Consider the following 27,080-nt stretch of genomic DNA (forward strand, 5'->3'; position numbering starts at 1 on the left):
TAGGGCTTCAGTTTCGCTTCTAGCAGTGAAAGCATTGCTAATAAATTTAATAATAAAATTCGACTAGAAACAAAAATGGCAAAAAATATAAACCTGAAAATGTATAATGAAAAATATGGATAAATGAATTTAATGGACAATGTGGTACTTTGAGTCAATAGGATGAGTGTGTGTCCTTCCAAATGTCGTCATGATGTTTGGAGTTCGGGCCAATGGGCTTGCAAATGGAACATGTTCCCTTCCTGAGTACATTGTATTCTGTTTGCTTGTCTGTCTTGTTTTTTTTTTTGGTGATTAGTCCCCTTTAAAAATGGCTCTTCTGTATGATCCCTCCCCAGCACTGACTGCTTATTCGCTACACTGGTATTTTCCCGGCACATGTGGCTAAAACGTGAGAAATGTGCACTAATCAGCTGATCTTTGCCCACTTTGGCTGCCACTTCAAAATGTGAACTTTCCACTGTGCAGTCTTTTAGAATTTAATCACAAACACCGAGAATGGGACTTTCCTGAGGTGAGATGGGGAATGGCTCTAAAGACGTGCATATAATTTAGAGGCTTGGAGTGCATTTTGCAGAATAGTTAATTACTGGATTTTTAATGGTTTCCGTCTGTGTGGTGATGTTGGTGTAGCAGTTTGTGCAGCTGATGAATATGGATTGTGACTTCTGATTTACAAAGAGATGGATCTGGATTTAGCGCAGGATTAGTAAGCAAACGTTTTGTATTTTGTATGGGGAGGGGGGGGTACATTTTATGGGGTGTCTTTCTTTGTATGCCAGTGTTTTTGTTTGTAATGACTGTCAGAAATCCAAAAGGCCATCCTTTGGATGAAAGTGCTTCACTAAGGAAATGAAGAAGGACTGAGAATAAATGAGAAAAAGCAAGAAATATATCCTTCTATCCATCCATCTATCCATCCATTTGCTCATGAGCACTTGTTCTGTGCTGAGTCATTACTGGCCCAGGGCCAGACATGCACACATCACGAGGCAGGATATGCGGCAGATGGAATGCCTTCATCTTTTTTATTCTGTTCGTGGTACGTTGGTATTTTGCTAGAAAACCATAATAAAAATGTACAGCACAGTGCCAAAGTCTTGGAGCGGGGGCAAAGAAAATGTAAAGAACTGGTTTTCTGGGTAGAAAAAACTGCTCAGGAAAAAACACCTTTTAACATTAGAACATCTGCAAATTAAGAGTAACACAATCAACACTAACAGGAATTTCTGTTCGTCTCCAAGAAGGTGCTGATATCTCGGACCGCTAAAAGCAAGTTCCCACACCTCTCCTCTGGGACACCACAGCATCAGCTGAGTTAATTAATGAGGCATCAATTAGCCATACATGGTGTACTAGTGATCAGTTCAACAAATATTTTGGCGTCTTGGAAGGTTGCTGCAAACACTGGTTGAGGCTTTGAACTGCTTAAGCTGGCACGCTTTGACGCATCATGCTCTTCAGATCTGGCCAGAGGTTCGATTTGTGCGGTATGTGTATATTCTACCATTTCAAGGGCCTGAGCTAAGGAGCCCATTTGCCCTTTTGAGGAGAACAGGACAGAGGCAAGTGGGCACACGAGTCCCAGAAGTTCCTTTGCATGCGCCACACGTGACAGATCAGCACCTGTGGCTGACTGAAGGGCTGCATCTGATACCTCCAGCTGGATCAGGCTAGCTATTGATTTATCTCCCCAGAAAACATCTGCTGTGTATCTCAGTATTGGAAACGATTTCAATTTTTTGGGGAAAATCGAGTAAGTGTTGAGTAGATCTTAGTAATCGTTCTTGACAGTCTTAAGCCAATTGATGTAGTCATTTTCTTTAAATTGCATTTTGAAATGGTTCTTAAAAACTTTAAAGCATTAATACATCACAACATGTTACCGTAAACGCTTGTTTTATTTAACCAAATATTGAAAATATGTTTTCAATGGAAATGATTGCGGGCATGCATGCATATTTGATATATAACCCTGGAGGAGAAGTTTGGGAGAACAGGACTGGCCTTACTCTGATGGTGGTAGTGCGTTGTATTCTTGTGCTTCAAACCATGCTAGGCCATTTTAGGTTAGCCATATTGGTTCACAAGGTACGCTATCAGCTGAATCTGGATTAACTTGAGGTTCAGTCGGTATCCGGACTTTGAGAACCCTGGATTTGGGGGTTCTGTCACTCAGACACTGAGTGCTGTCATTCCCGGTGAGTGATGCAGCACTGGCTCATCCGTTGGCTGATAGCGTGTCGCCACACGGCCGGTATTGTGGCTGCTCATCTCTCTTTCCTGGACAATGCTGGGGACACCTACTGAACTCCCTCTCCTAATCACGTAGTCTTCCTTCTGCTAGACTCTTTTGCTTTATTTCGCGTAACAGCAGCATTCCATCTAGGGTGTCCTCCTGCCCTGTGATTTGTGAGATCTGGCACCACGACTCTATACTTGATAAGCAGTATGAAAGCCATATGGATTAATAGATAACAAGAATATGAGATAGTCACCGTTTACGGCTTATATTACGCCATCCAGACATGAGCAGGGATGGTCTGTAACAGTGTGCCTGGTTTAAATCCCCTCTGCCTCCCATAATCCTTTAATTTAAGCACAGCAGTACATACAATTATTGATCCAGGCAATACTTTAATACCCGTTTCTCATAAATGTCACCTTTTGGAAAATGATATAGCCAGGTGAGAAATCTGTTTTATGGGCAGGGATTAATCAGCAGAAAATGTGATTGGTTTAGAATTCTTTTCATTCCCCTCTTCTGGTGTTTTATTGGCGGAGATCAATCAGCAAAAAATGTGATTGGTTTAGGAATCTTGTCATTGTTCTGCTCTGGTGTCTTGTGGGTGGCGATTAATCAGCAGAAAACGTGATTGGTCTAGGATTATTTCTTTCCCCGCCTCCGGCCTGCTACCCACAGCTGCTTAAAAGATACCGCAACTCACCAAGAACTTGGCGGGTGGAGTCTTTCTAAATTAAACCCACAAGACGTATAACCCCAGGACCGTCTCTCCTCTCCCCCTCCCCCCACCAGTCAACAAGGGAGATTCCAGCCAAAGAGTTTGATTCCCGTCCCCCTGCGCTGTCGATGAGTAACAGTAGTGTCGCGCTTGCCAGGAATTGGATTGAACGCGCTAAATCTTGGCCCTGTGGTCGCAGTGGGATTATTCGGGATGCAACGCTAAGCATGTAAGGTTGTGGCATCAGTCTGTCAATATTTTTTGGAGACGGTGGCACCGAGCAGGGTGACGTTTTTGCCTCGTCGTGCAGGATTTCCAGATCGATGCCGCTGTATTTATATAACCTCTGGGTAAATCTGACAGTAAACGGCGTATTTTTCTTTGCCTAATTCCTTTCTGACAAGCGAAGCGATTCCAAACTCCGGAGTTACGGGAGCAGATGCTGCCAGTGCTGCTGAGCCACGTGTTTCTGAGCGGCTCAGACAGTCCGTGGCTGTTCTCCCGATTTGATGGAAAAACAGCCATCGCTTCTCATCTGGTCACCACCCCCCCCCATCGTCGTGCAGCTGCGTGTGCACCTCTTAGAGGTATGGTGTGGTTATTAATGAAAGACTCTCTTGATGCTCAAACTCCTACCCCCGCCCCCCAGTGCCCCCGCCTCCGTGAATCCCAATAAGACGGACTATTCATCACACCCCTGTATTTCATCCCGTTCTTTCGGATGTTCCGCGCCCCCCTCCACCCCCATACCCCCGCATACCTCCATGCCCCTCCCCCGTTTCCAACCCTGTCTCTCATACCGGGCCTGTTTGCTCCTTCACTGCGCCCCACGGGGGCCTGAACGAATTTTGAGCTGACTTTAGCGTTTTCCTGAAGTCGTGGGGGATTGTTCAGCTGGAAAAAAAATAAAAAGAGAAACACGGCTGAAGTGTTGCATTGTGACCGGCCGCCTGGAATCGCCATTAATATTCGGGACGGCTCGCCCCCGTTATTTTAAGAGGCGCCCCATCCGCTCTCTGCCCTGGGAAGCCGCGGCATTTGGAAAATCGACATCACATGAAGCCCCCGCTTCTCGCTGTCTCCTGCTGGCTCCGCGCAGGTTAACAGCGTGTGTCACTTTCACCGCCCCCAGATTAGCGGGGCGTGCCGATGGCCTGACGTCTTTTGGCTCTCCAAGCAGGGCTGATCCCCTGTATCCCAGCCTGCTGGTCACTTTCTTTCTCCGTTCAATCCTGTCGCGTGATCACATGTGTTTATCTTCACGAAAGAAAGCGATTCAGTTTCTGCTCCATTTTCGCATTTTTACGTGTTAAAGTGATTATATTCTTTATATTGTAAAATGAAATCTAACACCTTGCCACTTCTAAGTCATCCTTCATCCAGATGGCCCTTTGACCTGAATTCTGATGTCATGTCCCCCTCCACGGCCGACCCCTGGATAACCTTACCTACCTCTCTTAAAGGGGAGGTCAGCTCCTCGCATCAATTCACATCAAAGACAATCCATCGCAATTAGACTCTATATGTAACGGTGAGCAAAGGCCTAAACAGGTAATGACTAATTTAACAGTCTGCACTTCATTTCTCACTCCCTGTTATGGAAACGTGTTTCTGGCTGCCTGGCCTGGAGCAGGTGCCCTCAGAGGCTTTCCACCAGAAACCATTTCAAGGTTCTCCCTCTGACAGTACATATGACCAGAGTGGAGGTATGGGGGCAGATTAACTTCACTGGGGGGCCCTAGGCTGACATCAGCATGGGCATTCAGGTGTTGCCCATTTGAGGGTCTATCTGGGGGGCTACTCTTCTCCTAGTGGGCTACTTGAGCTATTTTTTGAGCCAAAAGAGAAACGAAACAGAATGAAACAATATGACATCATCAGCGCTTGGGGTGCCGGCGGTAATCTTGCCAAGCAGGGGAGGAGTTTAAGTTGAACTGCTCCGTTTTTGTTGAGGGTGGGGCCCAGTTGTTTGTTAGGGTCCGGGGCCAGGGGTCAGTCCGAAACACATCCAAAATCTGGACCACATGATCGATCATCAGGACCCCCAACCATGCTCAGCAAATTTAATTGTCTGAGACCCCCCCTCCCCCATTCAGGAAGTTTTATCAGTGGGGATCCCCCCAACCTACGGTCAGAAAATTTTATGGGGGGCAGTGGACCTTGACTTTGTGTTACTAGTGGAATCTGGCTCCCCAGGAGAAACAGTTGGGGCTCATTGCTCCAGGCTATAGCCTAGGCAAGCCTACGCATCAGTCTGCCCCTGGCTGAGCTTGCCCTGGACGTTCCTGTCCAGCAGGGCTGCTTTCAGGCCCATACGGGGGGGGGGGGGGCCCATAAGGTGCCCTCCCCTTCCCAGAAGCCCAACAGCGGTGCCCATACTGCCACCTCAAACTGTAGCTCTTGGCAGTAGCCGATCTGGAAAATAGTTGTAAAATTTCATAATGCAGCAGAATATTATTAATGGCTCGCTACTTTCTTTTTTTCTTTCATTAATTCTCCCCGGCGTTCCTGTAGATTTGTGGTTATATGTGTGCAAAGTAATTATCCTGACAGTCGAAAGCGTAAATAACGGCTGGAGATGGACGGGTGTCAGGTGAGGCAATGCCCGTTAATGCCGCAGGTTTCGCGTTTGTTCTGGCAATTTTCTGTGCCCTCCCCCCCCTCACAGTTTGTGATCGCTGTCTGGACTAATCATGTATTCAAACAATTTCTCATTAATAGCTGTAAACATTGTTAGGCGGTGTGTTGAGCCTGCGTTAAATAAACCATATGTTATTATAATGTGGTTTTAAACTATCAAGTAATAACTGTATTCATACAGTAAACTTTTTACAAAACGGGTGATGAAACAATGTAGCAATAGCAGAGGACAAGTTGTTCAAACTTGCTGAAATACTTAAACGTCTTGATTTTCTGCTGGGTTAAAATAAGCGTTCCTAAGAGTGATCTCATACTGAAGATGCAGTAACTGCCATTTATGGACTGTCTTGGGAAATGGCGTGGATGGATTGTGTCAGGTCTTCAGCTTCATTGTACAGCAGGGGTCTCCCACTCCGGTCCTGCAGAGCTACTGTCCAGTATGTTTTCTATCCTCCCTGGCTTCTGATGAGCCGCAGCTCTTCCTGGTCTTTACCTGAGACTCATCAGAAGAATGGCAGATTCCTTCTATTTTGGGGATAATCCCTCGCAATATAAATATAAAGTGAGAACTAAGTGTTGATTTTTTAAATGTATCTGCATAGAGAGCAGTAAGGGCTGTTTGCTGTGTTTCATGACTCACTCATCTATTTAAGCTCTTTGTAATTCAAATGCTAATCGGTCATTCAATCAATTAATCAGTTTTATTGTTTTACTCCCAGTGTCGTTGTGGAGTTTCCTCCGGGTTCTTCAGTTTCCCCCCACAGTCCAAAACCATGCTGAGGTTAATTGGAGTTACCAAAATGTGTGTGTGTGTGTGTGTGTGTGTGTGTGTGTGGACCAAATATCCCCCACAATGTAATAAAAACCTTTTTTTTGGATGCTGTTCTTGGGATTAGAGTTTTCCCCATAGAAATGAATGGAGAGTCTCCACATAGATATAATTACAAACCTCTGTGTGTGTGTGTGTGTGTGTGTGTGTGTGTGTCTGTCTGTCTGTGTGTGTGTCTGTAAGCGTGTGTTTGTGTGTATATCCTATGATGGGTTGGTTTCCCATCCTGGGTTATTCTCTGTGACCAGCATAGGACAAATGGAAATGGAAAATGGATGTATTTGTTTATATATTTGTTTTCTTGTTTATTTAGATACATGCTCTGTAAATTCCCAGTAGACCTAGATCTCTGCCACATTCAGGTAGTCTGAAGTATGATTTATCCCTCTTGTGTTTCCTGCCAAACATCAAAGAAATTCTTAGCAGTTATTTGCAATTGGGAGCAGAGAAGTTTCATTAATCATCTTCGTAGGCGTACAGAAGACTACATAGAATAATTCATCTCCCTGTTGACATTCTGACCTTAATATAAGAAAGGGTTTCTGTTTAAATATTTCTTGGTATATCTTGAGTTAATCAGTAAAGGAATTGCTTCCTTTTTGCATTCCTGAAATAAGTAAAAACAAAGCCTTCCCTTGCTTTGTAGGAAACAGCTTAAGTTTGGTTTTGTGTGTAGTCGTCTGTTCCTCGTTGTCTGATGTGGAGATGTTGATGCCCACAAATTAGATTTCACGTAACGGTGAGGCATTCTTCCTTTGCATTTTTGACGTAGTGGGATCCCCATCCATCTGAACCATACCGCATTGCTGTATGTCCTAAAATGTTGTTGTTTTGGGGCCTCTGCCATCATGCTGTTTGTTACCACATCACATTGCCCCGTCCCTGGAGTAACTTCGGGTCCCTTAAGGTAACCCTGCGATTGTGCTTTAGTTCGTTACCCTTCCCTGTAGCGGCGGAAAAGATCCAAGACGAGCACTCCTCCGGGTAAATCCATCCGACAGGCCCTTGAAAACACAATGAGTGCCTCTAATTTCTTCTTCAAATGTTCTTATGGCTAAGATCATGTGCCCGACCCTCCCAATACCGTTCAAGCAGCCCTGTGCAGTGAAACGTGAGCTATGAAGAGATTTAATGGACATTACTCGAAGCACTCTTCATATAATTTGAAATAAATTCGAGGAGACGTCGCCTGCTTACTATGCCCACTACGCCGTCTGGTTTCCCCATTTTACCAGCCAAAACCCAGGAGGCACGTTTTATGAGTAGCTAGTTATAATGTGCTGTCTTGTATGGTGATATGGTAAATGCAGTTTCATGCTTCCCGGTCGTCCAGAGGAGGATGAGGTCCCGTTCCAAGTCTAGGTTCCTCTCAAGGTTTCTTCCTGCTAGAGGGAGTTGTTATTTGCCACTGTTGCCTCAGGCTTGCTTGCTGGGGTTCTGGCCGGTTAAATGTAGAGTGCTTTGTGACAATGACTGTTGTTAAAAGCGCTATATAAATAAAATTGAATTGAATTGAATAAAGCAAATGTATGTGTATAGGCAGCTGGCAGTGCGACTTAACTCATTGGTTGACATAGGCGGCCGCCTAGGGCACCATCGTCTGAGGGGGCGCCAACTCAGCCAACCAGTTTTAGTTTGTCTTGGTTGGGGGGGTGCTGGCGGTGATGCTTGCCTAGGGCGCCATATGGGCTTCAACTAGTACTGGCAGCTGGTTTGTCGACTTAAGTAACCATTGAGGGTTCATGCTGGTTACTGAATACAGCAGTGTGTAGCTCACAGGTCAGCAGGTTAAGGGTCTGTGTTCGTGTGCAGAAGGTTCTGGAGCGGCTGAATAATCATTCGCTGTTGGGCCCTTGAGTAAGACCTTTAACCCTAACTGCTCGAGGGGTACTGGAAGCCAGTAGACCCTGCTCTCTGACCCCAGAACATTCTCTCTGTATACGCATGTGTGTCTTGGAGAGTAAGATGGCAGATGCAGAGAATTACCCAGCATCCCCACAGAGATGAACAAAGTATGGCTATTTTCCATTAGAATCATTTATAGCCGTTATGAGCGTGTTGTTTGGATAATAATGATCCTTGTCTTATTCGTTCATTGCGTATCGATATGTTTACACCTAACCCCGGCTGACATGCAATTTTGCTAAATAACCCTCGAGTATCAACTCCACTTTCAATTGCTTAAATTCAGAGACAAATTGAAACCACACTGCAGCCCTGCTGCTCTCGGCTCATGAACTCCGGTGAGGTTCTAAGCTGGTTTTTGTTTACATTAATACTGCAGGCAGCATTTTAATAGCAATGCAGTTCTTTCCTAGTGATTCAATCACTTTTTGGATAGTATATAGCAGAAATTTCAGTTTTAGATGTATCAATATCAACCAATTGGTGACGTCTGTAGCCATTTAATCATACACATGTTATTAAATATGGTTACTCTTGATATGGCTGTGGGCACAGGGTTATTCTTTAATTACTTGTTAAAAAGGGTCAGCCAAATGTTTATCGAATGACGTAATAAATACACAGAGCACTTGACCGCGAATGCCTGGTTTTAACTTCAGTGAGTGAGACCATCAATCTGACAAAGTAATGAGTGTTTAACTTCAGGGAACTTATAATTAAACGAGGATAGATAATTTTTTTGGGGGAAAGTGGCTGGGTTAATTAAAGATTCATCCGCCCATGTTTTGTGGTGTTGAGGTTGAACTTAAAACTTGTGCTGTACACATTTTTCATGAATCATGTTGATTCAGCCCTGGAAAGTGATTCCTGATGATGTCACTGTGTAAATGCCACCCGATTTGCTGTTTCCCAGGGTGACATCCAACAGCTGCTGATCGTGGCCGATCCCCGCGCCGCTAACGACTACTGTGAACATTACAGCCCAGACTGTGAAACCCCTCATCGCGACACCCCACAGGCTCAGCAACCCGAGGAAGAGGTTAGTGTGCGCCGTCTGTCCCTCCCGGGGGGGTGGGGTGAAGGGAATATGGCTCCTTTTGAAACCCAGCCTATGGGCCCAGGACACCTTGTGGTCTAACATGCTCCAAATATTTCATCAGTATAAAGCACCAGCATAGTTAATGGTGTCTAAATACTCTGTCTGTCTTCTGTGAGAACGGATACAACCATGTTTGAGGAAAAAACTCATTTGAACTGGCATCCTATCGGCTCTCACACAGCAATCACTTGACCGGACAAATGGACCAATTAGGGATCAAGCTTCTCTGAAACTTCAGAGGTGTTTTTCAGTCTTTCCTCTATGGCCGTCGGCAAGTCGAGTGGCTGTTTTTCAGAGGAGTCTCACTGGGTCTAACTCAGTAGTCCATTTCGTAATCTAAATACAGTAGATCAGACTGAGTCTGGAGCTTTGGAACCCCAGCAGTAAGCAGGCTGCCATTTTCCTATAGTATTTCACTAAATAGCTAATGACCTCACGCTGGAAAAAATGTTCTTCGGTGAAGTCGGAGTTCTCCTTGGAGCCGCCTCATGATTTATTCTCCTAATGGCTTCTACAGATTTTCCCCTCCTCTCCGACTCGAGGGCAAAACGAAAACGTAGACTCCGTGGCCCTCCGGAACGGCTCGCATTAGAGATCCCGGTGTACCAAAAGGATCGACAGACCGTTGAGATGTTGCGTCGCTAAATGCATCAGTAGCGTAAACGGCTATGTGGTATATTTCAGGGGAAAACTGGAAAATTGCACGGACTAAGGTTATGCCGTTGGGACAGGTAAAGCAACCGTGCTTCCATCGACCTTCGTCTAGATTTGCCGGTTTAAGAAAGCTACGTGAAAATTTAGCGTTTTTTTCCGTTAACGGAGTTAGCGAAACACAATGTCACCCGGCAGTGGGCCACATGACATGCGGAGGTATGACTTAGGCGTGTGATCAGTAGTGAGCAGTTCATTTACATCAGATATTCCATCCATCATTCCTCTGGTGGCGACAAGCCTTGGCAGGAACGTTACATAAACGGAGATTCTCCACTGGATTCTGCTTCCATGCTGCTTTCTGCAAGCGAACCAGCAGAGGACAGCCAGTTCATCAGACCTGGAGTTTTTTTTTTTGAGCTCTGCTGTTCTATCGAGACTAATATATCTTTGTCTTTGGTAGATAGCTAGTGTCTTCTGCTAACTTAATCTGCCTTCCTTTTGTTTTGACTGCTGATGCTTTTTAAGAAAAAAAGAATGAGGAAAAAAATGGACCCTGGGTATTTCTAGTCTGCCTGCACAAATACGTGCCCCTCTATGTCTTAGTCCATTTCTGTATTGGTTCCATCATTCTTTATAGCGGATTTAAAGTTTTTTTTTTGCATGTTTAATAAAACAAGTTCCTGGCATTTATTGTCAAATAAAGGCAACTTCTGCTGCTGGGACTTACAGAACAAAATAACATTTAAATGCACGTCATGGACACATTAATTCTGTTGGAAATGGGCCCTTGTTTCTTGTATATGTATATATGAATTTAAAGATCTGTACATATGGTACCAGTAGAGTTCCGACCCACAAAGGCAGATCTGATGACAGTCCTCTGGGGTCAAAGGGCTTGTTTAATGCCTTGATTGCCACTTTAATTCCTGTATGCCCCGTATCTAGATTTAAGTACACAGCTGCTGCAGAGTTTGTTTGATGCCTGGGGGGCAAACTCAGACTTCTCATACATCATGTGAAACTGTATATATTTGGGGGGGGGGGGTTGGGGGGAAGGAAATTGAAATACACAAAACACAAATTCACAAACCACTCTGTAAGGACTTCCTTGATTATATTAACGCATATTGCTAGTTGAAATATGATCGACTGTATATATATTTCAACAAACACGTCATCATGTATTACTAATAAAAAATACATAATGAACGTTTAAGATATTTTAAAAGCATTGTGGAGCCTTTGTCCTTGATTTTAAAACAAATATAAGTTAGGTAGATATCTTCTGATGACAATTTTATAATTGTCCTGTTTTTTTTTGTCTCATGACAATAATCCTTAAGTTAAATATAACTGAAACATAAAATTACAATCTAATGTAATAAGAGGCTCAATGCTTTGCTATGTAAAATACTTGCCGATTGCATTGAAAATGGAATCGTGTTTGTAGGTGATATGTCTGCGTTTCTGGTAGACATATTCACTGTTCCTCTGCTTCTGTTCCCATGCTAACATTTTTGTGATTGGCTTGTTTTGCCTTCACGATCTAGTACACTACTGATGACATGGAATACGTTGAATTCTATGATCCCTATGAAGATTTAACTGAAACCATGCCCACCCCAACAGAAGAGGAGTATCCTGGACCTGAGGTAAAGAAAAAAATAAAAAATAACGGCCGAGGTAAACATTGGGCCGAACTGTTGCGTGGCGTCTCACCTGTCGGCCATCTTGGAATCTCCGGTTCGCCCCACATCCTTGCAGTCAGGCCTCATTTCGCCCATAGCCCCGCCTCCTTCCTGCCCTCATGGCCAGGTGCGGCCTTGGCCGCCTCATGCCGCCGCCTGCCCCTCCTTTTCCCCCCCAAAGCGCCCACCCGCTCATGCTGTCTCCCTTTCGTTCTTCTACTGCACTTGTTCCAGAAAAGGAAAAGTAAATCCGTCAGCAAGCTGCAGAGAACGAGAAAGTCGGCAAACCCTAAGGCCACACCCAAGATGGTGGCCGCAAAAAAATCAGCCGCTAGAAAATTTACACCTAAGAAGAAGAAAGTGATGCCCGGTTACCAAGCAACCGCACCTTCAAGGCCGGCATTCGGTCTAGGGGTAACGATAGACCAGAACGTAGCATCAAGATCTTTCCTGTGAAAGGGGCAGGAAAATCTCTGATGATAACCTCAACCGCGGCTAACCCACCCACCCCCCACCCCCAGCCCAGCCCCGTACATCAGTGTAGATCATTCTAGGTGCCAGCGGTTCACAGTAAGTGCCTTGTGTATCGTCCTTTTTGACTTTTAATACTCTTTCCCTCTTTCCTTTCAATTTGAATTTAAATTTAGCCAAAAAGTGTCGATGGGGATGACTATATAGAGAGTGAATTCGGGATTGTAGAGGATTATTCGACCCCACCTCCTGAAACAGTGCAGCCAGACAAGGTAAATATTCCACTTTTTACTTTTAAGTTCCATGTTTTTCTACGGGGGCAACTAGGACGACTGGCTCAAATGAGGAAGTGCATGGTATGAAATGACAGAGACAGGACAATTCGGAACAATTGTTCTGTGCCTCACTGTCATTTGGACGGTAGTGCCCAACAGCTCATGCTAACAGTATTTAGCATCAAACTAAAATAATGCTCATATTTTTTTCTATACACTTTTTACTTATAGAGGCATAAATTTCAAACTGATGACTCACTGATGACTCAACTTTTTAGCTGACTGTTTAATTTCAAGGGTAAATTTTCTCAGCTTTAGGCTGTTTTGTGAATGATGGGTAAGGTTAGAAGGGTCAATTAATCGGAATCAGAATCGGGATTATTTGGCCAGGTGTGATCACAGGGAGTTTGTGTCCGGTTGTCAGTGCTCCATGCAGACAGTGGGTACAGACACGAAACAAGCTCAGGACAAGACAATGGTCACACGTCAGTGGTCACACGTCAGTGGTCACTATTGATAATGCCGGTTTCACTATTAAATGTACATTTCAATATTTTACATTTTTAAGATTTCTTCTGACTTAAGCTTTGACTTTCTGCATGAACAGGATAAGCTGTATCAGCAATAAACCTCGTCATAAAGTTGCTGGGTTCGCAGTTTTTCTTATGTTTCCACTCTGTGCAGTGGAAGTTTTTTTTTTTTTTTTGTGGGGGGTGTCATCTGGGGCAATCCCAGCCCAAAAACTGTCTGAGGTCTCTGAAATCAGGCGTAGCTGTCTGTCTGCATATGTGATTTCATGTATTTTACATAACCAAAAGGTCATGAACTTTTATTTGGAACATTGGGTAACACTTTTTGCATTAAGTGCACCTTCATAATGCATTCATAGAACATTCAGTGCACCTTCATAATGCATTCATAGAACATTCATAAGTAGCATGCAAGTACACCTTAACATCCTTACATCCCTTAACAGCTGTAATATATATTAACAACAAACATTACATGATTATACAATTATAATGTTTCTTATTATTATATATTGTTTGTTATTAATGTATATTACAGCTGTTAAGGGATGTTAGGATGTTAAGGTATACATACATGCTGCTTATGAATGTTTTATGAATACTTAATGAATCCATTATGAAGGTGTACTGAACGTTTTATGGATGCAATATAAAAGCATTATGAAGGTGCAGTTAATGTAAAGCATTACCGAACATTGTCCCATGGACATAGGCAGATGTGACTTTCTTTACTGTGAAGTGTGACAGCCAGCTAAACGTGAGGAATATGCAGCTTCACACTGGAGAAACCTACTACTATACTTAATTTACAGGGAAATTTAAGGCAACTTCTTCTTTTTTTGTTGAGTGGTGAAGGACTTAGCAGGAAGATGCTAAGATGCATGTATACTAGAGGAATTTTCAAATTTCATTCCTCCAGTTAGAAGGGAAGCCTTACCCATGGTTGACCAAAGCAGCTAAGCCTCTCTTTTCACATGTTTTACTCACACGGCACTACGGTAGTATGTGTGGTGAGCTGATGGCCTCACCATGGGTCCAGCTCTTCATGTGCTTGGGTTTTCTGTAACTGCGTCATAGTTCCCATGCTACTCAGGATGACGAATTATGACCAGGCCTTCATAAATCTGTGGTGCCTCTCAGCCAAAAACCGCATTGTAGCAGTGTGACCACACAAATGCAGCATGACCGCAGGCAGCTCGATGATGGTGGGTGTATCTTAAGTACACCTTTTTACCGTAAACCCTCTACTATGTGCACATGTACGATGATAAAAATAAGCTCTTCACATTATTGTGCAGCAGAGGTGTAAAGTCTATGTGCAGAAAGTACAGATCCAGACCAAGATTTTGTTTCAACCAGCCACCTGAATATAAAGAGTCATAATCACAGAAAACTCAACTGGTTAGCTGAAACAAAATCTTGGTCAGGATTTTTATTCTTATGGACCAGAACTTTCCACCTCTGTTGTGCAGTCAGTTTAGGTTTCCCCTTTGAGTAATGTGTAATATCAGCATTAACTGGACCATCAATGTTTGGGCAAAGGATTTATCCAAGAGATTAATCCATTCAATTAAACACTACTGGCCAAGTAGTACACAAACCATATGACAAGGTATTGCATCTGTACTGCATTTTGTATGTGTCACTCCTGACATATATTATAACTGCAGAAACTGAACTGATAAGTCAATGCTTTAAACTGCTTAACTAACAGTTCCCTCTAACGCTCAACCCTTTGCTTCTACACTCGGGTACAATAAGGCGGTTGAAGAACATTATGAGGACTATGTACCTGGAGGGGACGAGGTTGGTCTGGAGCCTACGGTTGCCACGGAGACCATGGAAACCAAGGAAATTGTGGACATGGGAATCGATGAGTATGACTTTAAGGAGTTTGACGTGAAGGAGACTGATATTAACGAGTTTGGGAAAAAGCATTACGAATATGGGCCGTACGACGACTATTTCGGGCCGGAGGCAAAGCCTACTGAATCCACACACGAGGAGTTTGGGCCTGGTGTTCCGGCAGAGACCGAATATACCGAGAGCAATGTAAGTATGGTTTCCCAGCATGCAGTTGGTATATGTCGCCATGTTTGTACTTCCCATTACAGGGCTTAGAGTTATCATTCTATCCACATGTCATGTTTTCTTTTTTCTGTATATTAAGGGGTGATATTTATGCTAATGGACTATTAAACATATACCAGACTGTTCCTCTCAGGGTGAACTTCAATATTCAAGTGCTATAGCAGAACATGCCACAATGATAGAGAAGCTGATGCTCGTGAGAGTTTTACTTACACAAAAATGTTCTGAGGGCAGAAGGAACAATGATTGGGTCAGAGAGATAACCAATCAAATTGTAGAGGAGGTGGGTCCAAGCGACTAGAGGAGGTATCTGTTTGGTTAGTTCCACCTCCTGGCATACAAATTACCAAGAGCATGAATGTGTTGCTTCAGACAGACTCTTGCGTAGGACTAGGCCACAAAAACATCAGTGTTTTACTATGCTACACTTTTTCTCTTCCAAGCTTCCAGTCTAAGCATGGTAATTCAGCATCCCATCATCTTGTCAACCTTTCTTTCGGTATGCGCTAGTTTTTATTTGAAAGTCAAATGGCCGTCAACCCAACAACCAAAGCAAAGAAAGCATGCGGCCATTTTATTTGCAGCAGGTCTCTGGGCAGCCTTGACCTCGTTTCGCAGTATGATTAGCTGACGGTTATCTGAGCAGGCCATATCTGTTTTCTGCTGAAACACCCATTACCGTAGCCCATCTGTGATGAATTTGGAGGTTTTATTTATTCATTTTTCTGGAGAATCGCAAAGCGCAAGCAGCAGGCTCTAGTCTATATATTTTTTTAAAGTTACAGAGAACACAAGTTGACATCAGTGTATCTCTAGTGAGGTTGTGAGGTAATGGATAAGCTTCCATGCTGAGTTAAGAGCTGTAGGTCCGTCTCAATGGTCTGTTCTCCTGTCAGTCATTTTTTTAGCTTTGACTAGAAGAGTCACAGTACTATAAATACAGGAGAGACATTTTGATCTGAGATCTGTTGATGTTTTTCAGCAGAAATATACAGTGTTCCCCAATATTGGCCTTGGGCACACAAACCGTTCATGTTCTCGCTCCCTCCCAGTCAGACAGCCCTCATTTTTGCTCCCTCACAGCTCCTGGTAGGAGCAGAAACATGGTCTGTCAGCAGCTCCTCAATCGGGAAACACTGAAGTTGATGGTTCCTGTATTGTAGAGTCTGTCAGCTGATGTCTGTAGTGGCAGCACACATTCAGGCTCGTGGATGTTGAAGTTGTGATCCCACTGAACGTTGCATCTGGGGAAAGCGATCAGTTGTGTTGCGTTGTAAGCCATCGCACGCAAATGCCGTTTTAAGCTGGCGGGGGTAGATAGTCGGCCTCGAGGAGATGACTAACAGGATGTTCTTCATCTTCCTCCCTTGTTATGTCTGCGGAATCCCCTGTACTAACCCACGTGTCTGCATGTGCATGACGCTTGCTGATGTTGCAGTTTCTAAGGTGATATACTGAACTTCAAACTGACGGTGGCCCCCGTTTTTCAGGTCGGGGGAGGCGAAAGCTATTTTGGAGAAAAGGGGGAAAAGGGTGAACCAGCTGTCATTGAGCCGGTAAGACGAATACCACCACCATCATCATCACCATCATCATCATCATCGTTATAATCCTAGAACCTATAAATGCGAATAGATATATGTGACACAGTTCTGACTATGTGTAACATTAGCATGTAAATATCATTTTGGAAGGACATCATAAAGCATATACGTACTTATTATCAGCATTGTATATGCAGATATGAGTCGCCATTTCGGTTTTATGGGGACAACAGGGGGGGTAATATAATTTTTCCTAGGTATTCTGCCTGGACATTTATGACTTCTTATAAATGCTACCGTTTCCATGGTTTCAGGGAATGCTTGTAGAAGGACCCCCAGGAACTCCAGGCCCGGCTGTAAGTATCGCCTTCTTTTTGATGTTTTCACAAAGGAAATAAGCCCATTTTCTTTTCTATTTGAACATTTTAGATGACGGCTAAGATGCCTTGTCAGCTATTAGGGTGATCACTGCAATGCGGAATGAATTTTGAGAGTTTCCGTGTCTGCACCCCCCCCACCCCACCGATCCACCCCTCAGCCCCCCCCCCCCCCCCCCCCCCCGTGGCTTTTTCTTCAGCGGTTGCCGTGGGACTTGGACAGCCTTCTCCTGCAGCACAGTAGCTTGACTGTGCCGTACTTTTTGTTTTTTTTGGTTATTTCCAGGGTCTTCCAGGTTCTGCTGGTCTACAAGGGTCCCCAGGTCCAGCTGGAGATCCAGGAGAAAGGGTGAGTACAGCTCTTCAAGTCCTGCGTCCTGTCAGCTTCTGGTGACCATTTCAAATAAAATATAAAAAAAATGCATGGAGGTCTGTTCCGAGGCCTGACTTTAAATGGCTTTTTGGATTGCCTTCAGTGTTTATAGGCTTGTAATTTTTGTGTGTGTCTGCCTGTGAGCTGTGACTATGTCTGTCACTATTATTGGATGGCACCAAAATAACATTCCGCCATAAAGGATGCTGTTTTTCTTTTTACTGACTCACATGCTACATGTATAGCACATAGAGCTCAATTAGAAACCATTCTAGCTCATGATTTCTCCAGGCCTGAAAATCTTATTCAGCATTTTATAAATAAACATGAACATAACGGCTCGCAGACACAATCATACAGCTTCATAAATCCCCTGCAGTTTTATTGTGCAGCCCATAAAATTTAAATAAAGGCTCTATGTAACTGAGTAAGAGGCTGGTGTTTTCCACAGTGATGTCGAAGGACGGATATCCTGAAGTGGAAAAAAAGAGATGCCTCAATTGTTGGGTCACGCATTTTCCAGATGGAGTTTGGGTAGTTTGGAAAGGCAGAGCTGTGGCCTTGCCTTCTGGAGGGAGGTGATCTCGTTGAGTGGGTCATCTCGGGATGACGAGGGAATGGCCGCCGGGTCGAGGAAACCGAATCCTGGAAATGCTGTTTTCATTAGCACAACAAAGAGCGCTGGGACGTGGCCTGAATGGCCGCCTGCATTGATCCCGGCACTCGCTGTGGCTCCCGGGGTCCCCGCGCTGTGGCTCCCGGGGTCCCCGCGCTGTGACTCCCGGGGTCCCCGCGCTGTGGCTTCCGGGGTCCCCGCGCTGTGACTCCCGGGGTCCCCGCGCTGTGGCTCCCGGGGTCCCCGCGCTGTGACTCCCGGGGTCCCCGCGCTGTGACTCCCGGGGTCCCCGCGCTGTGGCTTCCGGGGTCTGGGCGTGAGATGCTCTCCTGTGGAAATTAGTCCCCATTCTGGCGGCTTTTCCTGATTTCGGAGGAATGCGGGCGGCGGCCCTGATTGACTGCTGGAAATCTGGGATGTCTGGGCCCCCCCCAAGGATCTGGGGTGGCTGTTTGTTTTTCCAGCCCGCTGCTGTACCCTCCCTCCTGTTAGAGCTGGTTTGGGGGGGGGGGGGGGGGGGATTAACCCTTAAGGGAAGCTTCCACTCCAAATGGAGGTAGTATTTTCTCAAGCAGCAGACTTTTCTCCATGGCACTTGGGCCAAAGCAAATGATTGAGGACTCTCTGGGTGGCGTCGGCGGGGGCGGGGGACACTGGCGGGTGGCTGAATTGAGTTCTGTTTACCTGTCGGTTTCACAGTGCAGAAGTTGTGCGCACCTCTGGTACTCCGACAGAATGTCCATGCCTCTCATAGCAACTCGGAGCACGTGTACGCTAGATGGCATCCCGTCTGCCGTCTCCTATCCAGGAGCGCAGTCTGCTTTAATATCTTTTTCAGAAAACACATGGAAACAATTAGACTGAGATCGCCTGAGGAAAGAAAATGCAGGAATGGCCTGCTGAACAGATTTTTAGCTGTTTTTCTAAGGTATATCTTCGCATATAATAATATTTCCAATTTTTATTTTGAATCTTGTAGTCCAACATTATTAATAAAAAAGATCGAATACTTAATAAACAATAAGTTAACACAATTTATATGTATATTTATATTCTACACAGCTGCATGCTCATAGGAAATATAAAACAAGAGACTTGCCGTCATACATTAATTTAATATTACAGTTGTTGAGATTCTTGCTCATCCTTACTGATTTATTGTCAATTAGCCGGATGCTAAAACCGCTCTGTGCTTTTGTTTAGCTTTTCGGTTAATATATACATGGTTTATACGTCTTCCATCTTTTTTTTTTCTCCCTGGGGAGTAACTTTAACTTCCCCCCCAGCTGAAGGTTCCTATACAAAGCAACCATTGGCTGGCTGTTGGTTGTGCAGTGTAGACACAGTGCTGCCTACAAACAGGCCGTTTAGCAGTGCGGCAACGCGAACGTGGCCAACGGGGGCTACTCTGTAAACACGGTCGGCCCCCAGGCTGAAAAATGCCAGTGTGCTCCATCCCAACCATGTGCACATTCCACCTGGAGGGAAAAAAAAGACACAGGGACAGCTAATCTTACCATCTGAATGGGGCCGTTTTTTGGGGCGTTCTTAATCAAGCGAATACTGTATGCTCCGTGAATAAAAGTCATCCTCTTTAATATGCTTTACATCCCATGTGTTTAGTGGTGCGGAGTGGCGGAGTCAAATAGCTGCAGTGCGAACAGCAAAAAGAGATGAATTGGTCATTGATACCCATTTTGAATGAAACTTTGAACTTCGGCAAACTTGGGTTTACTCACCTGGAGCTGCAGGATGCTGAGAGAGTGCAATGTAGCACCTAAACAAATCAGTATGTTTTCCTGAATATGGCTGACAGAAAATATTTACAAACATTCTAAAACCTCCTGTTCAATGGATTATGAGCATATTTTGACTGTCCACAGCTGGGAACATCCTATTATTCTGAACACGCAAGCTGAACCATTAAGGAAACTCTTTAATGGCCTGATTGTATGAGCCTCTGCCTTTCACTGAATGTGAATCTATGGATGTCTGATCTCTGTCTCTCTCCCCCAGGGTCCTGCGGGTCGGGCTGGTCTCCCTGGGGCAGACGGGCTCCCAGGTCCACCAGGTACCATGCTGATGTTGCCGGTATGTTTGCTGTTTACTCACTGAGTTACCGGTTCAGAGCGCCTTGCTATCGACGTACTTAGACGTGTCAGCCTGACCAAGATCCATGTCTCAGATCATTATTAGTGAAAAGGTGTCTCTGATTGCCTGTCTATTTCTGTGAAATAACCCCCCCCCAACCCCCCTTTAAAGTTAAATAGTTGGTGGTAATGATGCCTTCGTACAACGCGTGCTATTTACGCGGTATAAACTTGCTGCCGGCCGCTGGCTTCTCTGGGTCAGACTTTCCGCTCTCGGTGAGGATCCAGTGTTAGGATTTGTTTAAAAAGCAAAATGAGAAACCGGGCTCAAAGCGACGGAAAACAGGGGGGGGCTCCCCAGATGTGCTGGAATTCGGGGAATGCTGGGAAAACAAAGGCTAGCTTCAGAAGCGCAGGGATGCCGTTTGGCGGAGGAGGCTGAGGAGGGGCGGCGCACTGCACTGCTGAGCAGGAAGTGAAACGTCTCTCCTGTGACCCGGCAGTTCCGCTTCGGGGGAGATGCCTCAAAAGGTCCGGTGGTGTCGGCCCAGGAGGCTCAGGCTCAAGCCATCCTGTCGCAGGCCAGGGTAAGTGCCTTTCCGCCAGGGGAGGGGGCATGAACCTCCTTTGGCACGGCCCTGAATCACTGGCCTTTACTTCCTCCTGTCGGCCGTTCAGCATCCGACCCTCAAAGCGTGGTCACGGGAGGCGGCTGAGGCTTATCCAAAGCGTACTGTCTCAAAGCCACGGTGGCGTGTGAATGACAGGGCCGCTAACTTTGGTCAGCAAACACACACATGCACACGCATTTACATGCATGTGACAGTTTTATTACGTGGTAAGTAGTTTGTAGGGTTTGCAAACTACCTTAACGCTGTTTATGTAGCTAATTTTCGGATTATAATGTAGATCTGCCGTAAGACTTCTTGCATGAGTCTGAAGGTACGAGGGTCACACCAGATGCGTGAGAGTTGGAAACCCTGGAATGAGTGCCAGTATCTTTCTGTTCACCACTTAGCTAAGAGAAAAGGACGTTTGGTACTTTTGTAACGGAAATGTGTTTGCAAAGGAGAATGGGAAAGACGAGCGCATGTCTGACGTCCTTCGGCGTTTGTCTGAATGTTCATCGGCACGCTCCGTCGGCGGTGCAGACTTTGATTGGCATGTTGGGGCAGCTCAGTCTTGATGCTGCCGTTCTGTGCCCTGTATCCTCTCTGCTTATTTACAATCCTCTTTCCTCCCCTATTCCCCCCCCCCCTTCCGCACCCCAGCTTGCCATGCGAGGCCCGCCAGGACCGATGGGTCTCACAGGCAGGTCCGGGCCGGTGGTGAGTTACCCGTTCCCTCCATCCACACACACACACACACACACACACACACAAATGCCTTTTCACAGCAGACTTGATGAGAAAGCCAGATTTTCTCCATGTTCCTCCGCACGTCACAGATCATCGGCCAGAAGACGAGGCTCGGTGTAGAGAAACAGGCATCGATAGCCGCAAATGTCATTTTCATATGTCAATAATTTATGATGGAGTAAAGTTTTACTTTGGTTTAGGACCATTGCTCTGCTGTTGCTTTTCCGCTTGTTCGTTTTTTCTGGTTATCCATCTCAACCCACATTCCATTGTGCTTGTACAGCTTACCTATGCTAATACCCTGATTAGCAGCGATGCTATCTTGTTGTGACTGTAAACAACAATCAATAGATTCTAGTTGCATGTTTTCTCCCTTCCATTTTCTCTTAAGCCTAGCATTTGAAACTAGCGGCAATTACTGTTGATAGTTAAAATAGTTTGAGTTTTTATGGCTGATCGCGTTACCCATGACTGCTTTCCATTATATATTGGGTGATATTAATTCAGAAATGCTTTATTATCTTTATTACAAAAACAAGGTTCTCTCTTTGATGCTACATTACCAGATGTACATAAAATCATCTGGATAACCAGTTAGCATGAGATATTTGGACAGACCAGTAACACAGTTCATTCCTTTTTCAGCTGCTCGTTTGTTGTTTCAATTTTCTGTTTGGCCCCGCAGTTTTTGATTAAATAACTTGCAACGACCGTCTCCTACAAATGAAAGAACAAACAAATATCTTCTACAGCACCGATATATAATAACACCTAGTTATCATTTATATTGAGAATAGGAAATTATTGCAGCCTTCTGTGATAAGTGATAGCTGGACAGATCGTGCCAGAAGTGTTTATGGCGTCGATTAATGGAATTCGTTAAATCATCGCCAGCCTACTTAATGTCGCCACCTGCTGTCTGCTTGTGCCAGTCCATTCCTCGCACGATGCTTGCTGTCATTGTGACTAACGGGAGGAATGGAGCTTGGACTCGAGTTTCCGGTGGAGCATAAAGGGGTGCGTGGTCCCCTGCTGTAATGTATGCATGATGGAAAGCTGGAACAGAGGTTAAATATTCTGGCCGTGCTTCTGAAAGGAGATGGGGCTGAATCCCAGGAGGCCTTCTGCTGCTCTAAACTTCAGCAGACCTCTGAAGCTGGACCTTCTTCTCTTGCTCTTAGGGTGGCCCTGGATCTCCTGGCCTCAAAGGGGACAGCGGCGATCATGGACCCCCGGTGAGTCTCAGGCACCCATAGACCACCATCTTCACATAATAGAAGTGATTTTCATTGATTGTTACTCTATGAGTATTTCACATATTGTGTATCATGGCTATTATGGAAGCAGGGTCTGTCATCACCATCACTGACCAATCACATGATGTTAAACACATGACATCATTTAGGGTCCAAGAGGAACCCAAGGTCCACCAGGACAACTTGGAAAAGCTGGAAAGAGGGTACGTCGATTTTGCTGTCCTTCTTTTTTACTCATTTTGGCCTTCCGGTCTAGTATTCGGCATTAAGCCTTGCTTTTTCAGCGATTCCCAGCTATGGCTGATGGGAAGGGAGTGCCTAAATAAAAATAATCCTTCCTGTGTAATTCTTCGTTAATCACGCCCATGAGGGATGCTAATTCAAAGCTCAAGGCAGCCTCTTTGGTTCTGCTGTGACGTCAGCCGGCTCACCCGACACCCAATCTGTCATCGTAAACATCTGACACGTGTGTCGATGAAAATCTAGTACTCACATGCTACCTTCATCTTTTATTAGTGATAATAGGAACAGAATTCCACTGTCTACGCTTCGATGACTTTGCCTGAGTTTCAGTTTAACGTGAACTGTAAGCCAGACACAGCTCATTTACTTAAAAAGATCATTGTCACACTTTGCATTGCGTCTGAGTTTCTTCCTTTTGCCAAAAGGGTCGGTCTGGAGCAGATGGGGCCAGAGGAATGCCAGGAGAATCAGGAGGGAAGGTAGGATGGATCCTTTTGCGAAAGTGCATACCTAACTTGCTGTGACTTCCTGCATGCATTATACCAAATTGTAGATAAGGGCAATACCATCAACAGTATTGCTGGTTAATAATTAGTTTGCTTTTTTACTCTATTTGTGTTGGTTCTCAATATGATCCATAACCTCTATCATGCCTACTTTAGAAGCCGAGTCATTTGTGGTAACAGACCGCGTGTGATGGGCTTATTAATTTGAACGTTAATATTTCCCTGCATCTCACAGGGCGACAGAGGCTTCGACGGACTTCCAGGCCTGCCTGGAGAGAAGGGACACAGGGTGAGTGGAGGATTTTACTCGTCAGAAACGCATGGGGCAGTAGGTTTGTGCTGCCGATCAGCGCAGACACTCTGAAGTCTGTGAGGTGGCAGCCTTAGGCTTTGCAGGTATAGTGAGTATTCTCAAGGTGATTCCAAACAGATATGGTGAGTATTCTCAAGGTGATTCCAAACAGGTATGGTGAGTATTCTCAAGGTGATTCCAAACAGGTATGGTGAGTATTCTCAAGGTGATTCCAAACAGGTATGGTGAGTATTCTCAAGGTGATTCTAAACAGGTATGGTGAGTATTCTCAAGGTGATTCCAAACAGGTATGGTGAGTATTCTCAAGGTGATTCTAAACAGGTATGGTGAGTATTCTCAAGGTGATTCCAAACAGGTATGGTGAGTATTCTCAAGGTGATTCTAAACAGGTATGGTGAGTATTCTCAAGGTGAAACAGATGACGGTCACTCATCCTCAGGCCTTGACAGGCACTTCCGGCGCCTGGTTTTTGAGCTCAGTGATGACTTCCCCCCTCCCTGATTTGATGTAAGGTGGCTTTTATTTGGTCTGAAGGCAGCATTGAAATCAAACTCCGCCTACCTTCAGTTCCTGTAAATTAGAAGAGACAATTTAATAGGCCAAATGTGTGGCAGGAAAGGCTGAGAGGTTTACTTTTCCCTCTCTAGGGAAGCAGTTAGCTTCCAATGAGAAGAATTACAAAATACTCACTTCAGCGGGAAATACGTCATTTGTTTATTGGGGTACCACTGTGTCTCTTAGGGAATTTGAAATAAATGGCAAAATAAAACACATGAGGTTTTGCTTGTGGCCCTCGGTCGGATTAGGAGTAAAACATAAGGATGGATCAATGAGGTAGAGTCTGGCATCGAGAGCGGATCTGGTGTCTCCAATAAGAACTCATTACGAATGTTAAGGGTTTGAAGGTAAACAATGGAACATCTGTGGGACAATTCAGAGTGGGGTTATTTACTGTATTATGCATAGATATATTTTGGGGCGGTTGTCCACAACCACGATCCCGCAGGCCAACAGATCTGGTTCTTCTAAGAACCTCGGCACTGAGTGGATGACAGTTTCATTTAGGGTTACTGAGAGCCGGCTTAGCCTTCAAAGCCGGGCGTTTATTGTCATCAGACGGAGATTCTAAGCGGTGGCATAGAAATTAAAGTTATCTATCAAAAATGAGCGGCTTGGAATAAGTGTTTATTTGCTCATGGATTTACGCTGATGGTTTCCATTCAGCACAGTCCACAAAAACCATCATCTTAAGCTCTGACTGTTCTCATCTCATTATCCGTTGAAGCAGTGTTAGTGTTTTTTAGAGCAGACATAAATCACGGAGTCTTATCTTGGAACTGCGTCTACACACAAATACATCACAAATCCTGTTTCCAAAAGGCCAATTGAAAGTCTACTTTTCTTCTCATTGAAAGGAATCAGAGGGTGGTATTTGAACTGTGGTGTGATGAGACCTGCACATTAGCGTGGAGGATTCACAGCCGGCCGCGTTCACGTCCGGGATGACTTCGTTTATGCCTGTGAAGGATGTCATTCGGCTCATTACCGCCACCTAGCTGGGTGGGGGCTCATTTATGTACTGCAAGGCACCATCCTGGGCTATATGTTTTCCCGCTGTAGCCGCCGGCCTCCACGGCATTATAATTGGTAGCGTCGTCGCCGCCAGTTTCCCTTTGAAATGACCCAGCCGGGGCGTCGCTAAATTTAGGGTTAGAGCTTTCTTGGGGGGGGGGGGGGGGGCTCAGATCATAGGAAAGATATTTCAAGCCACTGCATTGGGTTCCTAATCCTGGGTAATTGCATGGCACAACTCAACAACTCTGCCCAACGAGGCTTTCAAGAGGGGGGATTTAAAATAGAGGTTATGATCTTAAATGACACCGTAAGCTTAATCTGGTAGAAATGGTAATCATGCATTTCTCTCTCTCTCTCTCTCTCTCTCTCTCTCTCTCTCGTCCCGGGCCTGACAGGGGGACACTGGCCCTCCTGGCCCCCCTGGATCTTCTGGAGATGATGGACAGAGAGTGAGTGCAGATCCCTTCTCAGACGGCTCATATGTGATGATCAGAGCCGTGTGTGTTTTACGGCTGATGTTGTTCTTTGCGTCTGCAGGGGGAGGATGGAGAGATCGGGCCCAGGGGTCTTTCAGGAGACAGCGTAAGGGCTTCCTTAACCACATTAACAGCCCATACTTAGCTACAGTATGTAGCTTGACCCAACTGTCTTCAAGACAAACATAGTCTCACTTACTTTTAGGCAAACAAAGATGCATTGCTGTTCATTCATTCTGTTACACATCATCATGTTTATACATGTCTTCCTTAGCAAAGAAAAAAAACAATAAGGAAAATCAATCAATAATTCATTTGAGATTTGAAATAGGCAACGTGCTGCCAGACTGGTGAAATAATTTTCCCGTTTTGCGATGAACAAAACATAGATTTGAAGCAAATGCATTGGAGTTGCCTCACATTTCATTGTGGAACCTAACCATCCCAGTGAAAGAGTGGAACCTTTTTGCTATTGCAGCTTTATAGCCACTAGAGGGCGCATTTGTGCAATTGTTCTGCAGGCATCAACAGAGTTTGTCTATGTCATTGCTGCAGGCTGCACATTTCATTCACGTCTCTCCTGTTTTTGACATTTTTTTTTTATAATATGAGCTTTTTGTTTCTTTGCCAGGGTCCAAGAGGCCTGCTTGGTCCCAGAGGTTCAGCTGGTCCTCCCGGACAGCCTGTACGAGTTTTCAAGTATCTTTCATTACAGTATAATTTTACCCGACTGGAGACAGCAAACGTGGTGATGTATTCTGTCTGTTTCCATAGGGTATTGGTGGTGTAGATGGTCCTGCTGGTCCGAAAGGAAACATGGTATGAATGCATATTGTTCTGGTACATATGAAAAGGTATGGTCTGAAATATGTCTGCTATTTGCAAATTCCCAAGTCTTCCTTCGCAACGACGCAGGCATCCTGTTCTGAATAATTTTGTCATTAGTGCCAGTTCTAGCCCATGTGGCACCCCTGGCAAGCTTCACTGTTGGCTCCACCCCCATCTTGAAGATGGCATCCTGGGTGGCGACCTATGTGGCTTAATGGCTTGACTGGCAGGTCACCAGTTTTGACCATTTCTGATGTCACATCCTCCATAATCCCCTGCAAGTAGCTCCACAGTCTTGAAGGGGGGGGGACACCGTTCCATGAACTGGTGTCAGCTCTCGATGAGAGTCCCTGGTGTCCTACCACTGGGTAGAGAGCCAT

General features: G+C 45.0%; 1 protein-coding gene across 1 annotated transcript in view; it reads left to right on the top strand.

Annotated features, from left to right (window-relative positions):
- The window catches only part of col11a1b (collagen, type XI, alpha 1b), an 84,142-nt gene that overhangs the window by 12,608 nt on the left and 44,454 nt on the right, over positions 1-27,080 (top strand). Inside the window, exons 5-22 of the mRNA XM_023822278.2 lie at positions 9,251-9,376; positions 11,641-11,742; positions 12,426-12,521; positions 14,816-15,106; positions 16,636-16,701; positions 17,004-17,045; positions 17,353-17,415; positions 20,072-20,146; positions 20,649-20,732; positions 21,417-21,473; positions 22,685-22,738; positions 22,909-22,962; positions 23,428-23,481; positions 23,744-23,797; positions 25,792-25,845; positions 25,934-25,978; positions 26,504-26,557; positions 26,647-26,691. Of these exons, the coding sequence (XP_023678046.1) occupies positions 9,251-9,376; positions 11,641-11,742; positions 12,426-12,521; positions 14,816-15,106; positions 16,636-16,701; positions 17,004-17,045; positions 17,353-17,415; positions 20,072-20,146; positions 20,649-20,732; positions 21,417-21,473; positions 22,685-22,738; positions 22,909-22,962; positions 23,428-23,481; positions 23,744-23,797; positions 25,792-25,845; positions 25,934-25,978; positions 26,504-26,557; positions 26,647-26,691 (1,416 nt within the window). The remainder of the gene's footprint in view (positions 1-9,250; positions 9,377-11,640; positions 11,743-12,425; positions 12,522-14,815; positions 15,107-16,635; positions 16,702-17,003; positions 17,046-17,352; positions 17,416-20,071; positions 20,147-20,648; positions 20,733-21,416; positions 21,474-22,684; positions 22,739-22,908; positions 22,963-23,427; positions 23,482-23,743; positions 23,798-25,791; positions 25,846-25,933; positions 25,979-26,503; positions 26,558-26,646; positions 26,692-27,080) is intronic.

Source organism: Paramormyrops kingsleyae, chromosome 21 (genome assembly GCF_048594095.1).
Source record: "Paramormyrops kingsleyae isolate MSU_618 chromosome 21, PKINGS_0.4, whole genome shotgun sequence".
NCBI classification, from domain to species: Eukaryota; Metazoa; Chordata; class Actinopteri; order Osteoglossiformes; family Mormyridae; genus Paramormyrops; species Paramormyrops kingsleyae.